A 12,168-nucleotide genomic window follows, 5' to 3' on the forward strand; every position below is an offset into this window, starting at 1 on the left:
GTGTCTTGTGATGTTATTCCTGTATCTTACAGTACATTTTCTTACATGATTGATACATTTTTCTTTATTCAAGTGTTATGCTGCAATGGAAGCCCAGCCCATATGGGCTTACAGGACACTTTTTAAAATCTGCTGTATCTTACAGTACCTTTTCTTACTCTGTGTCTGTAACTTAACTGCTGTGCTGCCTCTAGCGACTTACTCTGCCCCCCCCCCCCAAAGGATCAGTCAAGGTCTATCCATCCATCCCATTAAGGCAGAGTCCTTGCACAGCTGACCTGGGTTCGAATACCCTTGGTGTTGCATGTCCCTCCCCCATCTCTATCTCCTGCCATTTACTGTCACTCTCCAATATCTCTATCAAATAAAGGCTCGAAATGCCTACTCAAACTACATGAAAACAGAACCAGTAGTATTTATCCCATCACGCAATATCTCATCCCAGCCAGCCCTGTTTCCAGTCTTAGCCTATACAAATAATGTGATGTACAAAAGGTGCTTCCCTGTTTTAAATGGCACTTCCTATGGTGCTTCCCTGTCATCTATGGTGCTTCCTATGGTACTGCTTCCTGTCTTCTATGGTGCTTCCCTCTCGGTGCTGCTTCCTATGACGCTTCCCTGTCTGGTGCTTCAAAATATAGTATACCTATTGACAGAAGCATACATGTGATAATCCTTTGTTCTGCCACGTCAAACCAAACAAAAGTAAACGTACAATAAAAAAATAAATTTGTTTCACAGCTACAAATTTAGATCAAGTCAAAAAGAGTGACTACTGCAGCTTTGTGAACATCTAACAAAAGTCAGTCCAACAGTAGTCAACATCCTGAAGGGGAAACCTCTGGGGTCTCAGGTGTGACTGGCATAAGTTTAAACCGAAGGGGTGTCAACATAACTATGTGCGGCAAACTCTAGTGAGGGTCTTCTTACCCACATTTCCACAATTTGTAAAGAACAAAATACAATAAACTAAAGCCATTTGTTGCAGTTCTGTTTTGACTGTCTTTACATAGGGCATTCTGCAAATGAAACAAACAATTCTGTTTTGGGGGCAGTGACAGTGTTACCGTTTTGTGAAAGTGATTTCTGGTCAATCTTATTAAGCAATTATTAGTTCAAACAACAAGGAAAAAAAGGATGTATATATATATTCTCTTGTACACCCTAGCTAATACAATAGCTCACACACCATAACAAATAAAAACAATAGACACTTTATTTCACAAGTTATTGGTTTTCTTGTTCAAAACACACAAGACAAAAATGTGTTAACTAGAAATGATTGATAGGCTGTAACCTTAAAAGTACAGCATATCAAGCAATCTCATTCTGACCCCTATCTTTTTACAGTCTTATACAAATAATATTGTCTCATTAATTGGACACAGAATATACTATTTTCATGTTTACTCAACCAAAAACTTTCTCAGTGAAGAGTGTTAGAATCTAAAGAGGAAGTAAGAAGGTGAAAAAACTTCATAGCTACACATCAAAATTATGAGAAGAGTCAAGAGTGAAGTTGAAATTACTACTGCAACTTTGTGAACTGACAAAATGGACAAAAATTAAATCTGTCATAGTTTAAGGACACCACAATGACTTAAAAATAAAATACAGTAAAAAATAGCATACAGTAACATAAGGCACAAGTCCAATCTACAGTTTGCATGGCATCCGGTCAATAAAAGGAATGATGGCAGTACATTCAAAGCTTTGGCAATTAATGTAAAACAAACCATGACCACATTTAACTGTAAAATGGCTTTGGGAGAGAGAAAGTAGAAATCAAGCATGACATCATACAAATCTGATGACAAAAACCCAGTACATAACCCACCCCAGGTTCAAACTCAAACTCAACCCCACCTACTGACAACTATATTACAATTAAACTGGGTGCTTAAACAAAAGGCAAAAAGCATGCTTGTTTTGCTTTACTTTACTATTAAAATGACTAAACATCAGCATAACAAACAGCAATGTCATTTTCAATGAAAGCATCTTTTAAGCACATTAACAGTATAAAAAGAAAACAAGTTAAACAGAGGTGCCTAACTGATTATTTTTTTTTAAACAGGATTTTCAGGAACAGTATGCCGTTTTTAAAAACAACCAAATATGTTGTGTCCTTTGTCTGTGCAGTTAAAATGAACTCACTACTGCAACAGCGTTTGTATTGGTTGAAACCAGATTAACCCAATGCGTGGTACCAGTCACCTTGCCAAATGATGTATTTGAATTAGCTTAACTTGCTGAGAAGTCACTAGGGCTACAACTATCAATTATCTATTTGTTTTCTTAAGCGATTGTTTCATCAATTACTTTTTCGATTAATCTAGAAACATTTTATACATCAATGAATCGACATGAAAAAAAACACTAATTCTAAAATTATCCATTCTGTAGATATACAGTATATCAAAAGTACTCAAGCCTAGAAAAATAATAATAATGGACTGTCCCCCTTGCACGCGAAGGTGATGTGACAACTGAAACGTTTTATTTATCCTTCTTCAGAACTTTCTACTTCCTCGTGTGGCACAGTTTCCAGTTCCACCTCCTCATCTACTACTTCTTCGTGTACCTTGACCTGCTCAGCAGTCTCAGGCTCCATTTCATCTGCATCTATACTTTTTTTAGGACGCCCCCGCTTTCTTGGGGGCCCAACATAGGTGGTGGTTCTTGGGGGCCCAACATCGGTGGTGGTTCGTTTTAGGTGAGCACCCCGTTTTGGTTTTGAATCCACCTTGAGAGGGCGCCCTCTGCCTCGTTGCGGGGATTCGGTGGGGCCCTCCGGAGAATCAACACGGGGGTATTTGCGTGGCCTTCCAAGTGGCTTCCACACTTTCGGTTTCTTCAGCTCCTCAGCTGAAGGCAAAGGATGCTTCCTTGGCCTTCCCCTTTCCCTTTTAAGTTTCCCTTTTGAGCCTTTGGGTCTACCTCTGCCAGGTGTCTGAGAACCACCGACAGCTCTTCCTGACGTGCTCTTCCGCCTGCTCGCTTTGTTGGGAGAGCCCTTTGGCCGACCCCTCTTCCTAGGTGTGCTCGTTCCATTCTCCAGCTCCAGCTTACTCGGCCTACCCCTGCCCCTTTTTGGTGTATCAGAAACTTCTCGACTGGCAGCTGCTTTCCTAGGTGACGGTGTTCTTTTGTTGGGGGAGCCTTTGGGTCGACCTCTCTTCCTAGGAGACCCAGCTTCTGACTCCTCTTGACTATGGGCCCGTTTCTCTGATCCTGGTCCTTTTGGACGCCCGCGTCCCCTCCGAGGTGTTAGAGGGTCTTCAACAGGTTTGGGGCTTTTGTTTTTTCTTGGCCTCCCTCTTCTCTTCAGGGGTACTTGGGCTCCACCATTGGACATCTCCACCGCTGACTCCCCCTCACTGCTTCCAGCATCTACTTGTCCTTCCTCTGCCATTGTTATTTCCTCTTCTACACTGTCACCTTCACACAGGCACAGTTTGGCGTCGAAATGTTATGGTTGCACCTGTAAAACCATAGATTGACACAAAATGTTAAATGCCTAAAATCATGAACGCTGCATCCAATCTTGAATTGCACATCGAAGAGCCTCCACACGACATAAAAGCCTAAATCAATTTCACTAACACCCATATAGGGTGACCCAAATGGGCTGTTCCCCAGCAAATTAGGCACAAATGGTCTTGTGAGTCATGTGATAATGACTGTCAAACAGGGTTTTGGTACTCCATACAGTTTGCCTGTAATTGCCATCACAAATTTGTGAAACAGGCCTTTTTCTTACAAAAAAAAGCCATATCGTGAAATCAACATCCAACAATCATACTCAAATTGGAATTGCATGTTGAGGGGCATCTATAGACAGCACCTCTAAAACCACTTTTGCCAATAGGAGGTGCCACAAAACTCACAGTTGCAATGTCAAACAAACTATTTGGACACAGCCCTAGGTAGGCAACACGGCCTGGCGAAGATATAATGCATGCCGTTGTGTCACGAGTACATCCACATACGCGAATATAATGAGCTAAATGAGGCGATAAAGTAATATTATTCGAAACGAGGTCACTTTTATATACAGTCAGTGAATAAAAGCATCAACCTGTATGAATGAGGCACCACTAAATAAAGTTTGATATGAAATATTTTCTCATCCTTAATTCTGATATGTAAAGGACCACAGCTTGCTAGTTTGCCAAGTTAGTTGATTAGAACCATGTGGAAAAGTAGGAATATCAATAGTTGTGTGGTGGAAAGTAACTAAGTACATTTACTCAAGTACTGTACTTGAGTACAATTTTAAGGATTTTTTTACTTTACTTGAGTATTTCCAATTTTCTGTACTTTTACTCCACTACAAATATTATACTTTTACACCACTACAATTATTTGAAAACTTTAGTTACTAGTAGATTTTTATTATTATTTCAAATGGCTGGGGTTACTGATTAATTTAGATTAATTAATTACAGAAAATTAACGCGATTAAAAAATAAATAACTAATTTTAATCGCGCTTAAATTTTTGCACCACGGATGAGTTTCAGGCGTACTGATCATAGCGGTGAACCAAGACCGGTGGTCTGTTTATTATTTTGGCCAAGGATATTGAGGGAGAGTTGAACTGAAGGGGTCTATCTTATTTTTAAATCAACATGGACTAACTAAATTGTTGGTAGTGTTATGGCCTTTGAAGCAACAGAAAGTTTAGTTTTTATTAGTCTGGTTTGTTCATACAGTATATTGGACAATAACTTATGAGGTCAATCAAGACATCTTTATTTTTTATTTCTCCTAATAGTCAGGGTTTCACTGTTCTGGAATGGACTTAAAAGTATTGTTTTACTTGTGCTTGAGTTTACAGAAGGTCCTTGAATTTATATAGGCTAATCTCTGAATATATTCCTAAAATTGCTGCACTTTATGGTAAAACTTGCACTGATCTATTGGTCTGTTTAGCACCACCTTGATAAAAAAAAACACTATATTTTGTTGCTTAAACTTATGTATTCACCCATTGATTCACACAAATATCAAAATCTGTGAAGAAATTACTTCTCAGGTGAAATATTGATGCATGCGATTAATTTTGATTAATTAATTAATTAGATTTTTTTTTTAATTGCGTCCCAGCCCTATATACATTTTGGCCACTTGAAAATAGCCCATCTACAAGCTCACAATGAAAAATGTCAATTGATTCTTATACATTTGAAAACTTGGAATGGGACATACTGCACAAAATGAGTACTTTTACTTTTGGTACTTTAAGTACATTTTGATGCCAATACCTTTTTACTTTCACTCAAGTACATTTTGAAATTCGGGACTTTTACTTGTAATACAGTATTTCTACATTGCAGTATTGATACTTTAGTAAAACATTTGAGTACCTTTTCCACCACTGTATAAAAACAAAAATATAAAAAATATAAAAATGTTGCAATAATTTCAAAAGGTAGGATATCGTTCGTGCATGCAACAAATAAGGAATTTTAAATCCATCCAGCCAGTGTCCTGACAAGAGGGCCTAGTTATGCATAGTCGTTTGCTAAAATCAGTGGTGGAATAAGTATTCACATTTTTTACTTCAGTAAAAGTACTTAATAATCCAAATCTGCAAAGTAACTAGTAACTTACAACTATCAAATAGTTGTAGTAGAGTAAAAAGTACAATATTTTCCTCTGAGATGTGTATTAAGTAATGTGTTAAGTATAAAGTATAACAAAAATGGAAGTACTCCAGTAAAGTAAAAAATACCTCAAAATGTTACTTAAGTACAGTACTTGAGTAAATGTACTTAGTTACTTTACACCACTGGCTAAAATAGGCTGATTGTTGCATGATGCGAAGGCAACGACCGCCTCTTTTAACACAGTCGTAATTAATCTATGTGGACATTTTAACGTGCAGTGACAAACAGCATGGTTTATATTGATATTATACATTATATTATTAGATATATTATGATATATTATATATTAATACAGTCGTAATTAATCTATGCAGACATTTTAACGTGCAGTGACAAACAGCATGGTTTATATATGGCGGTCCAGGTCATAGATACCATCGGGCGCGAATGGAACGAACAAAGAGAATTAAAATACAACATAGGGTACATCTCACCTTTAAAACCCCCCTGTCACCCGTTAGCTTGTTTTTTTTAGATTATATCGTTTTACTCCACCGTGCAATATCACGAAGTAAAGTCGATGTTTTACGAGGATGTTATTGTTGTAATCAGTTCTGCTTCTCCTCAGGCGTCCATGCTGTTTCCAAAGCTCAGAGAGGAAAACGATTAGTGTTGCCAGGTTTAGTGAGAGAAATAAGAAACCAGGTCTATGGACACGCCTCTTACCGGTCTGAGAGCTGTGCAACTCGTCTAAAAAGTCCGACAAGAGGCAAACAGCAGTACACAACGATGGCGGCCGCAATTTCTGAAGGGGAAATTGCTTCCCGTCGATCCTATTTAGATGCAACACCCAGTGCATGTGGATCCCGCCCCCTTTTCTTCATTGGCTGTTGATTTGAATCACAACGCAGTGGGCGCGCCCCTGCTGTCCAAGCTCCGACGCAATGCCTCCCAGACTAATAAATTCAGGCCCAAAAGAAGCGAGCCCTTCGCCCTTTAAACAAATATACATTAGCTATTTGAAAATAGCCGATCTACAAGCTCACAACACATCGCGATGCGTCACGTTGTGAGCTTGTATAGCTATTTTTAAAACAAATCTTGAGGGGAAAAGTGCAAAATGTGGAATATTTTTGAAACATGATTCTAACACGATCCACAAATCTGGTATGGGTGTCCCTGGAACAAAATGTTTCCAGATGGGGGGTCCGCAGACATATACATATTAATATGGGGGTCCAGTTCAGTTCATTTTTTTTCTTTTTTCGGATAAACTTCACAGAAAAATAAGTCGCTTATAATAAGCAGACATGGCAACAATGAACCCCCCCCCCCCTCTTCGCCCTCTTGCAGACAAGGCGAGTTGAGCGCTTTGCTGCCTCTCTTGGCTGGCATGAGCATTACACCATAATCAGGCATGCAAACAGCCCTGAGGTGAAAAAGGTGACAACATGTTGTTTTCTTTCGGGTCAGGTGTCACACAATTGCCATATTTGGGTTCAAAAAGGTGACTGTAGCTGAAAAGTGACACTTTTGCATGTCTGCATAATTGATCACATTCAGTTAGTCTGCTAAAAGCTCAGTTCCACCAAATTCCCTCTCTTCCTTTAGTTCCCTGTAAAGGTTTTAACATCTACACAGTATACCCCCTATTTATTTATTTTTTCATTCAAACCTTTATTAATGCAGGTAAAATCCTGTTTAGAGAGCAAATCTATTTTTCAAAAACGTTGTCTTAAAAACAAAACAGGACGTTAAAAAAATGTACAGGGTAAAAGTCACATGGCAACAGTAATAATAGCACCTGTAGATAACTCAAAACACTCCCCTCGTAATTATAAAATATATCTACTTATTCTCTGTATTCTGGGAGGACGTTGGTTTCTCCTCATGTTTTGTAGAATTAGTGTGCTTAAGTGTGGTTTTCCTGCAGTGGAGGTGGGGACACATTGGAAACACCCAAATACTACAGTGGTCTACAACATTTTTCAGGCCAAGGACCCCTTAGCTGAGAGAGAGATGAAGCAGGGAGCGCTACTACATATTGTATAAAATTGTGTTGCAGCTTAACTCTGTAGTAACTCTGAGGAGTCGAGGACCCCTGGTTGAGGACCTGTGCCCTATTGTAAGAAAGTTTCAGACAGTTGAAGTAATAAAGTTTACAAGAATATTGAAATGGCCGGAAGGACGAATTACATAAGAGTAACAACCCGTTAAAAATAAAGCAAACTTTAAATTCATACCCCCCGATAATTAAAAACCATATCACACCACCATAGAAATTACACGAAAAAAAATAAAATGCTTTATTTCAGGACCATAAGGTCTTATTCAAACCATACAAGACCAAAATATGTTCACTAAAAACAGCATGATTTGAACATAGAAAGTAGCCGATAGTATTTAGCCTATCGAGCAATATCTCATCCTTGCACCATGTCTTTTACGGTCTATTCAAATAATTATGCTTTATTAATCGGATACTGACTATCACAATCTGGTGTTTTATCCCAACCAAAAAGGTTTTCAGTGTATTAGCATTACTAATTATGTGTGCTGATACCTATTGCCAAAAGCATACAACACCTGTGACAGTCAATCATCTACCAGATCATACTAAACATTCAAAATAAAACTTGATAGTTCAAAAAAAAAAAAGGGGGGGGGGGGAGCATTAAGTTGCATAACTACTGTCTGCAACTTTATTGTGAACATCTGACAAAACTGACAAACGGTACATCTGGTGGGGGACATCTCTGGGGCATCAGGTGCAAGTTTAAAGAATACACAACGAATGACCGAATACAAATTAATTTCACATGGCAATTAACACAAAACAAACCATGAAGACATATTTAACTGTAAAATGGCTTCGGGAGAGAGAAGGTAAAAACTTTGGCCCAACCGATGCCAGATTTTTGGGTCCGAAGCCGATCCCGATATCGGAGTCCTAGATCACCCATTACCGACATGTTGTAAAAAAAGGAAACTTCTAATGGACATTATATTCGCTCAAGTAAAAAAAAGAAAAAAAGCAAGCATGACATCATTGGTTTAATGTCTATAGTTCATTCGTTTCAGCTCAACATTTCCCATTAAAAAGAAAACCCATTCCTCTAACAATGAATGACATGACTGAAAAAGCAATACCTTGTACCAATGCATGCTCATTTTACTTTTTAAATGATTTCACATCAGCATAGTCAGATGAACTAGCCTACAAGCATAAAAACAGCAATGCAATACACCTAACCTACCCCACTGACAAAACAGGATAGTATTCTATGTTGAAAAGCTACCAGATGTTTTTTTGTCCTTTGTCCATGCAGTTAAAATAATTTTCACTACTCCAACAGATGTTTTATTGGTCGAACCCAGATTAAAAAAGGCCCAGTGTGGTACCAGTCACCTAGCCAAATTAACTACTTTGAATTCATAGCTTAATCTGCCGACAAGTCACTTCATTAAGTGGGACAATGAATACTTCTGCTCCTGATCAGTCTTCAGTACATCCTCCATCCTCTTGGGATACAATTTCCCCATCCTTCTCCACCTCCTCATCAACAGCAGAGGAGTGCTTTTCTCCTGCACTCTCAGGCTGCAGCTCATCTGCAATTGTACCTGGGGGTCGTCCTCTCTTTCTTGGGGGCCCAACATCGGAGGTGCCAGGTGGGGATGAAGCAGCTGGTGGTGTGATTTTTCTCACCTTTGGAGGGCGGCCTCTGCTTCGCTGTGGGGTTTGGGTGGTACTCTCTGGAGGATCAGTAGATTCTCCATCCTCTTGGGATACAATTTCCCCATCCTTCTCCACCTCCTCATCAACAGCAGAGGAGAGCTTTTCTCCTGCACTCTCAGGCTGCAGCTCATCTGCAATTGTACTTTTTTTAACACGTGGGGGTCGTCCTCTCTTTCTCGGGGGCCCAACATCGGCGGTGCCAGGTGGGGATGAAGCAGCTGGTGGCATGTTTTTTCTTACCTTTGGAGGGCGGCCTCTGCTTCGCGGTGGGGTTTGGGTGGTACTCTCTGGAGGATCAGTACATTCTCCATCCTCTTGGGATACAATTTCCCCATCCTTCTCCACCTCCTCATCAACAGCAGAGGAGAGCTTTCCTCCTGCACTCTCAGGCTGCAGCTCATCTGCAATTGTACTTTTTTTAACACGTGGGGGTCGTCCTCTCTTTCTTGGGGACCCAACATCGGCGGTGCCAGGTGGGGATGAAGCAGCTGGTGGCATGTTTTTTCTCACCTTTGGAGGGCGGCCTATGCTTCGCCGTGGGGTTTGGGTGGTACTCTCTGGAGGATCAACACGAGGGTATTTGCGTGGCCTTCCAAGTGACTTTTTTGGTCTCACAGGGTGCTTCCTTGGTATTCTCTTTTTCAACTCGTAGTAGTTCGGCCTATACTCTTTGTCTGACTCATCATCGTCAAATACCTTTTTGGGTCTACCTTTACCTCTCTTAGCAACTTTCGACTTGTAGTAGTTTTTGTTCGGACTATAATCTTTGTCTGACTTTTTCTGATCCTCACCTATTCCTTCCTCCTCACTGCTCTCGCTAAAATCAATCAACAATCCCTGGTTGGCAGAGCCCTTTGGCCGACCTCTCTTACTAGGTACGCTAGAACTGTTATCCTCCTCCCCACCTTCCGGCTTATGCTCATTTGACACATCATCTTCAGATTCAGCTTCATCAGCAGCAGCTTTCCTAAGTGCCAGTTTGCCTCTTGACCCCTTGGGTCGACCGAACTTCTTTTCCTTCCATTTCATAGACCCTGGTCCTTTTGGTGTCTCACGCCCCCTTGGAAGTGTTAGAGGGTCTTCTACAGCTTTGAATTTTTTGGGCCTCCCTCTCCCTCTTCTTTTCTCCAGGACTACTGTGGCTCCATCATTGGAAATATGTGAACCCAACTCTGATAGATTCACATGTGTAATACACACCTGTAGTTGTTTGGACATTTCTGGATTTGCCCTTCCTGTTTTAGGTGGCACAGGACTGCTGTTGAACATGTCTTCCCCGGACTCCCCCTCACTGCTTCCAGCGTCTTGTCCTTCCTCTGCCATTGATATTTCATCTTCCATAATTTACTCTTCACACAGGCACACTTTGGCTTTGAAATGTTGTTAGGGTTGCACCTGTAAAATCATAAAGATTGGCAAGATTAGTTACCTGGCTATCAATCAAGTGAGGGATCAATTTTCATCTTGATAGTTTTGTATTTATTTTTATATATACAAACTGACAGTCGACAGACATAAAAAAAAAATAACTATTTAAGTACTTGGGGATCAACTTTAAAGATGCTAAAGATACGACTAAATAGACATTTACCTTTTTGGTTATTATAGTCTGAGGGAAACAAAGAACTTGTCTGTGTGAGGACATTAAACATTTGTTTTTGTGCAGATGTTTTCTCAAAATAACAAATAGCCTAACAAATTTCCACTGTGTCTTTAGCAAAACATAACATTTTTGGTAGATCTATTATTCCAAATGTATCATGTTAAATTAATGTACATGTTAAAGTGTAAAATAATAATAATAATTTATAACATGCATATTATGCACATTAAAATGACACGCATATGCATTCATTCATACAACTTTAAGTTGTTTTGTATAAATAACTACATTTCACATTTTTGCCAACCTGTTAAACTAAAGCATAGAACAACGGAGGGCTCTGTCTAGTTTCTGAAACACAGGAAGTGTAGCGTGTAGCCAAGTTAGCCAATTTTAAACATGTTCAAAACTAAGTATTATAGGTGCATGCGAATGCATTGGATTTTTCTAGATGCATTTTTTTGCGTAAATACAAATCTTAACATCATTACACGCCGTGGCTGCTATATAAATAGTATAAATATATCCGTGCAGCAATGAATGGCTTATACTGTGCTCGACGTAATAGTACTGTACTGTCTACCCCAAAACCGGGCAGTAGTGAAGCAGTGAAAACGAGTTTACTGTTAATTTAACAAAGGGTATAAAATCATCTTCAATATAATGTGTATGAAGTCATCCTAACCCACCTTCTGTATTCTTTTGTTGTGATCCGCCAATTTTCCTCCTGTTTAAATTTAAATCGGCAACCGTTTACTGGTTTCCGGGTGGCCGTTACGTTTATGAAAACCAGACGGAAACTGAGGCAGGTTTTTGGTTCCACTTCCACCCCTTCTTCTTCTTTTTGTTTTACGGCGGTTGGCATCCGGTTTTTGGCGCATTACCGCCACCTTCTGACCCATATTATGGATCAGACAAAATTCTTTAAATACTACTGTATCTAATTCCCTCTCCCAACCCATTCTCTCTCTCTCTCACACACACACACACACACACACACACACACACACACACACACACACACACACACACACACACACACACTCACTCACTCACTCACTCACTCACTCACTCACTCACTCACTCACTCACTCACTCACTCACTCACTCACTCACTCTATATCCTATCATACACTCCTGTTTCCCTTAAGAACTCTAATACTCTAATATGTTTCCTTCCTTCCATTCTTAATAGACCCTTTTGGGTAAATTCCT

At 39.7% G+C, this 12,168-nt stretch overlaps 2 protein-coding genes across 3 annotated transcripts; both read right to left on the reverse strand.

Moving 5' to 3' along the window:
• Nucleotides 1–1,198: 1,198 nt before the first annotated feature.
• LOC308094925 (uncharacterized protein) lies at nt 1,199–6,266 on the reverse strand. The gene is made up of 2 exons (XM_080441751.1): nt 6,109–6,266; nt 1,199–3,484 (listed from the first exon to the last, which is right to left on the reverse strand). The coding sequence occupies exon 2, from the start codon at nt 3,413–3,415 to the stop codon at nt 2,504–2,506; it is 912 nt and encodes a 303-aa protein (XP_080297877.1). The 5' UTR covers nt 3,416–3,484; nt 6,109–6,266; the 3' UTR covers nt 1,199–2,503.
• A 1,640-nt stretch (nt 6,267–7,906) lies between these two features.
• On the reverse strand, nt 7,907–11,738 carry LOC308096118 (uncharacterized protein). 2 transcript variants are annotated; one of them, XM_080443418.1, is made up of 3 exons: nt 11,643–11,738; nt 9,405–10,745; nt 7,907–9,167 (listed from the first exon to the last, which is right to left on the reverse strand). In XM_080443418.1, exons 2-3 carry the CDS (start codon nt 10,689–10,691, stop codon nt 9,111–9,113), a joined length of 1,344 nt encoding a protein of 447 aa, XP_080299544.1. In that variant the 5' UTR covers nt 10,692–10,745; nt 11,643–11,738; the 3' UTR covers nt 7,907–9,110. The 2 variants fall into 2 exon arrangements, with proteins under 2 accessions (XP_080299544.1, XP_080299543.1); XM_080443417.1 differs by having other exon boundaries at nt 7,907–10,745.
• Nucleotides 11,739–12,168: the final 430 nt, after the last annotated feature.

Source organism: Gymnoscopelus braueri, assembly GCF_963280865.1.
Source record: "Gymnoscopelus braueri genome assembly, chromosome: 11".
Lineage (NCBI taxonomy): Eukaryota > Metazoa > Chordata > Actinopteri > Myctophiformes > Myctophidae > Gymnoscopelus > Gymnoscopelus braueri.